Below are 6000 nucleotides of genomic sequence, written 5' to 3' on the forward strand. Positions count from 1 at the left end.
AGGGGGATAGGGTGAGAGGTATTAAGGGTAAAAGGATAAAAGGGACTTATTATGGTAACCTGAAACCGGTGTGTTAAGACTTTAAGTTTGAGATAAAGAAAAGAGGTGTTTAAATTTTTGTTATTAACAGCAGTTATAGTGAATGAAGATTTTTTGTTATGACATATTGAAAATAATGGGTTAAGAATTAGAATCTTGTGTGGAATTTATACGAAGTTATAACATGATTCGACTTATGTTAAGATAAGAACGGGAAAATATTGTTTATTATAAAACAAGATTTGTTAAGAAGAATGTTTTAGATTTTAATTCAAGATTATGATGGTATATGATGTTATTAAAGTAATATTTAGGATTAGAACTGAAGGTGAAAAGGCAGGGGAAGTCTGTAGTAAGATTCAACCAAAGATTTTTTTTTTCTTATAGCATAAGAAGAATTATTGGCGTTTTTGTATTTGTCTATTTTTAGTTGGGTGTTGGGTCAATGTGGGGGTTATATATGTCTGTTGTTTGTTGTAAAACCAATAAATTCCTATTAAAAAAAAAAGAATCTAATTGCATGCTGTGGGCCAGCATAAATAGGCATAGAAATGAAGAGTAGATAAATTCAATACAGATCATCAATGGCCTTTGCCAAAGAACGCCAACCCAACCAGGCCTTGGCTGATTTGAGATTATGAGGGACAACTCCACCTGCTGCAAGGATCTTATGCCTCTGCCTTGCCCCTCCCAACCGCCCTGGAGCTTTGTGAAGCCTGTTGCCTGGAGGACAGTGCTGGAAAAGCTGCATGGGAGACATTGAAAGTCAGACGTTGAAAATGTGAGTGAATATGGGACATGGAAGAGGAACAGTATCTCCCTAGGTGAGAAATGAGGAAGGGACTGAGAGAGTAGACCCAGGTGAGAATAGCAGGGAAGGATGCAGCGAGTGAGAGGGGTGATTCCCAGCAAATGCTTGGATGGTTTTATGCTGCTAGTTGACCTTCTGTCTAGCACATTTTCATGTTTGGCTTTATACTCTGTGCTGTTTGGCTTTAACCTTGGAATAAGTTAATTTGAATTATGGTGCTGGAGGAGACTCTTGAGAGTCCCATGGAATGCAAGACGACCAAACCTATCCATTCTTAGGGAAATCAGCCCTGAGTGCTCAGTGGAAGGACAGATCCTGAAGCTGAGGCTCCAATACTTTGGCCACCTCATGAGAAAAGAAGACTCCCTGGAAAAGACCCTGATGTTGGGAAAGATGGAGGGCACAAGGAGAAGGGGATGACAGAGGATGAGATGGTTGGACAGTGTTCTTGTAGCTACCAACATGAGTCTGACCAAACCGTAGGAGGCAGTGGAAGACAGGAGTGCCTGGCGTGCTGTGGTCCATGGGGTCACGAAGAGTTGGACACAACTAAACGACTAAACAACAACAAAGTTAATTTGTAAGATTTAATACCTAGTTGAATGGATTGTTTGGTTGGGTGGCTGATATTCTTGTACAATGGAACCCTGGGTTACGTACACCCTGGGTTGTGCACGTTCAAGTTAAGAATTCCCGCAACCCGGAAGCGTTTCCGGAGCGTGCGCTACCCCTGGATGCACAGAATGCTTCTGTGCACTTTGTGCATGTGCAGAAGCGCTCAAATCACGCTACTTCTGGTTTTTCAGTTTCCCCCCATGCGTTTGGGATATGCACGCCCGTGTTACGCATGGCGACCCGGAACGGATCGCGTGCGTAACCTGGGGTTCCACTGTATTTACTTACTGATATCATATTTATGTGTAATTGTTCGTACAATGATTTTGAATGCTTAATGCTGTTACCTTGATATGAAGTGACCTGTCTTGGATACTGTCTTATGGAAAGGTGACATACATGAACGGTTGATCCTTCCCTTGAACTTTAACACACACACCCTGCCAGCAGTCCGCCCACCAACTTGTGAATGGGGAAAGGACCATATTATGTGTATGAGAGAAGGGTCAGTCACATGACTGCTTACCCACCTCTCTAAGAAGACACTGCTCACAGCTATTTGAACTGGACTACAGGCAGAACGAGGCCTCGGATCCCATTCATTTCAAGATAAGTTTAGTGTGAGCAACGTGATCTCAGTTGTGCTGGGGGGAGGGAGAGTCAAAATTACAGTTTCCTATTTACTGATTCCCACTAATAACCACCCCCCCACCAACCAGTAGTGTTCTGTCTTGTGACATCTGAGGCATCTCCAGCCTATCAGTATTTTGTGGGAGGGATTCAAATGCGTACTGAGAAATTTCAGTTTGTGCAATTAAATGGACTACAGTGCTCTGCCGCTCTAGCAAAACAAATGAATTTTTAAAAAGAAGCACAGTTTTTGCTGTTAAGGGCAATGGGGAAATGCACTCAAAAGAGTGGAATGAATTAATGGTTAGCAGGAAGATGTGCACACACCTTGCAAGGAAATGTACGAATGCTCGTTGTGCAAACAAATCAGAACAAATGCTCAATAAAGACCAGTTACAGGTAGGTAGCTGTGTTGGTCTGCCATAGTCAAAACAAAATTAAAAATTAAAAAAATCCTTCCAGTAGCACCTTAGAGACCAACTAAGTTTGTTCTTGGTATGAACTTTTGTGTGCACGCGAAAGCTCATACCAAGAACAAACTTAGTTGGTCTCTAAGATGCTACTGGAAGGAATTTTTTAATTTTTAATTTTGTTTCAATAAAGACCAGATAGACTCTAAGCATAGGGACGTGGGTGGCACTGTGGTCTAAACCACAGAGCCTAGGGCTTGCCGATCAGAAGGTCAGTGGTTCGAATCCCGGCGACGGGGTGAGCTCCCGTTGCTCATTCCCTGCTCCTGCCAACCTAGCAGTTTGAAAGCACATCAAAGTGCAAGTAGATAAATAGGTACCGCTCCAGCGGGAAGGTAAATGGTGTTTCCTTGTGCTGCAGTGGTTCGCCAGAAGTGGTTTAGTCATGCTGGCCACATGACCCGGAAGCTGTACACCAGCTCCCTCGGCCAGTAACACAAGATGAGCACCACAACCCCAGAGTCGTCCACACTTAGACCTAATGGTCAGGGGTCTTCACTAGACTCTAAGGATAAGCTTTGTGCAAGTAAATCAGGATGAACGCTCAATAAACATATTGTTTGGAGGAGCGTCTGTCTTTGCTTATCTGTTCACAGGAAACCTTAAGACCGACTTGTTAGTGCCTTATTAAAGTACATTGAACAAGTTAATTCAAAGCACAGTGAGTTCCTTATGCATAAATAAGGCTTGGAGACTTGGCGTTGAGTTTTAGAAGGAAAAAGCACACACACACTTGCCTCAAAGCTGTCAACTTTTCCCTTTTCTTGCGAGGAATCCCATTCGGAATAAGGGAATTTCCCTTAAGAAAGGGAAAAGTTGACAGCTATGAGTTGCCTCCTTCTTAAAAGCTAAAATATTAAACACTTTAAATCACCAGACTTTTTGTTTTGTTTTGTTCCCCAACAAGTGGAACCTTTTTTGATGTTTTCCGGGAAGAATTTCAAAGGATTTAATGCACAGTAGACCTGCAGATTTTTAAATTTAAAAGGCATGCATTAGTGGATTAACTGACCTAAGAAAAACAGCTTCTCAGAGTAACGAGAGCAGAAGCCATTCCTATGTCTACAAAGGAAATATAGAATCCATCTGGGGGCAGCTCTAAGTAAAACACAACATCTGTTGATCATTGGCAACACTCTGGCAGAGTTCCTGAAAACCAAGGGGCCTGAGTCATTTTCAGCCTTCTCGCTTCAGACCTGAGATGCACAGACATCCGCATGTACGGAGCCAAGCCCTTCTGAGCCTCTAGCTTTGCTCCATTAAGCATATCAGTTCCTCAGAGTGCAGAGGAAAACCTCCCTACTGTTAGTTGGATGAAGCTCATGGGCTACCTCAAGGACAGGGTCAGGAAGGGATAGCCGATGAGCAGAAAGCACAACAGCGTGGCTCTCTGGGAGCATTGCAATCATTTTGATTCAAGTTAAAGTTTTCCCCCAGGAATAATTTTAAGACAAAGAGAATTTAAAAATAAATAAATAAAAGAAAATGCCAGTCCAGTTTCAAAATACTGTCCTAAGAGTCAGATTATTAATTTCGCTGTCTGGGCTTCTGCAGAAACAGATTGGCATCGCTGTGATGCAGTGCAACTTAGACTTTAATTGCCTAAGCAGAAAACAATGCTTTCAGGGGCTATTTCATCACACTGTAGGCTCACATCTCCTTTCAGCGACCTTCACCGCTCTTGCCTGATGTTTCTCGGGGCACATAGAAAGGGACTGTGGTCCTTAATGAAGAGGGGAGCCCAAACTCTCCGCCTTTGATTACTCTTCCCCTCCCCAAGAGATGATCGCTTGTAGAAAACAAACAGGGCCATTCACATTAACGTCAGTGAAGAAACTTGCACTGTGCAACTACTTGAAAAAGTGAGTCACGTAGTGGTGCTTTTGTGGTGAAGATACCACAAGGCTGCATTTTCTATTAGAATTGGGTTTTTTTTAATCATGGGAAATGGACCAGTGAATGTTCCAATACATGTTCAGATGGTGACCCATCACTTCCTGGTTCACACCATATTGTGGTGACATGTGCTGGACATGTGCTATCCGGAACCTTGAAATGTGCTGGAGCATTTACAGCTCATGTGTGCATGATGGGTTCCCACTTATGGGACCTTCAGGATGTTGAAAAATGCTTGTGAGGGCTGTTGTGAAAGGCGTCTTCGCTACCGAAAAGCAACAAACCCTTGGAACTCCCGTAAGCGCATGTCTTGACTTGACCTAACGCAACTGATGGGAACTATTAAGCTGAACAGATGAGGTTACAATTCACAGTCAAGAAGATCAGCTATTTAGTCTGCGATCCTACTACACATGCTCAGCAGGGAGCTGAACTCAGTGGGACTTCCTTCTGGGAAGGCGTGCCTATGGTTGCACTGAAAACTGACCATTAATACGATTTATATTTGACTTGGCTTAAAAATTCTTACCACGACTACAGCAGTGGTATAGTTTTTGTTTGAGCCAAAGTGCTGCAGGCTTTGATCCAGAAAAAAACAACGCCCTGCACCTGTCTTGAACATAAAATAAGTCAGTCCGCCCCCTGCCCCCCCAGTGACCACTGTTCCAATTCCAAGCCATCTGCCAACCATTTCCACAGCGCACTGATATTTTTGTGCTGGAAGTGGATAGTATTTCTCCCTCCTGCTTTTCCTCTGCTCTTCCACGGGTGTTTCAAGCATGCTGTGATACATGATAAGAAAGCCGGTGTCTGGGAAGTACAAATCCACCAGAACCCGATCTGTCATGCTCTACAAGTCAAGGCATTTGTTTGCTACAAAGCAATGGAGTAAACAAACGAAAGAAAGATGAACTCGGCACAACTTCACCAGAGCCTGCGTATCTAAAGCTTGCCATTTGCGTCCGATGCATGTGCTGGAATCCTGAGCACCCTTTTCTTCTTCTGCTATCTCATCTCTCTCACACACACACACTCTCTCTCTCTTTCCCCCATCCACAGACAAAAGAGCCGAGGAAAATGAAGCAGACTTACTGCAATAGCTTGTAGCCTTTCCCTGTGCAATTCAGCCTCCGCCATCCTGGGAGAGAAGGATGCAGCAGAAGAGGAGTGAGGGAGGAGGAGGGGGGGAAGACACTGCAGTCACCCAGGGAGTAGCACGCCCGAGTTAAGCCACAAGAGTCTTTGGAAAGAAACGCCGAGCAGGATCCTAGCCGTGATAATGATAATAGTAATAATTTTTAAAAAGCAGGCACAGCTGGAGAGACACCGCATACAGGCTCAGGGGAAGATAATTCCAACCACGGGGACCAGACTGGTGCCTGCCTGCCTCCTGCCTCCCAGCCGTAGGGCTGCTGCTAGCTGCATTTCATTGCTGCTGCTGTTGCTGTCGCTGCTGCTTCTGTGCACTGTTGCTGTCACACAAGCCATGTATGTGCTCTGAAAGCAGCTGAGTCCAAGAGGATGGCTCTCATGGCTGTA

At 44.1% G+C, this 6000-nt stretch overlaps 1 protein-coding gene across 4 annotated transcripts in view; it reads right to left on the reverse strand.

Moving 5' to 3' along the window:
* Window positions 1–5745, reverse strand: part of PALM2AKAP2 (PALM2 and AKAP2 fusion) — a 238021-nt gene extending 232276 nt beyond the window's left edge. For 2 of the 4 annotated variants that reach the window (XM_033173327.1, XM_033173326.1), the window contains exon 1: window positions 5554–5744. In XM_033173327.1, coding sequence (XP_033029218.1) covers window positions 5554–5598 — 45 coding nt within the window. In that variant the 5' untranslated portion in view covers window positions 5599–5744. Of the gene's footprint in view, window positions 1–5553 lie in introns of all 4 variants that reach the window. The other 2 variants (XM_033173325.1, XM_033173328.1) reach the window with 2 other exon arrangements.
* Window positions 5746–6000: the final 255 nt, after the last annotated feature.

This window comes from Lacerta agilis, chromosome 16 (assembly GCF_009819535.1).
Source record: "Lacerta agilis isolate rLacAgi1 chromosome 16, rLacAgi1.pri, whole genome shotgun sequence".
Classification (NCBI taxonomy): Eukaryota; Metazoa; Chordata; class Lepidosauria; order Squamata; family Lacertidae; genus Lacerta; species Lacerta agilis.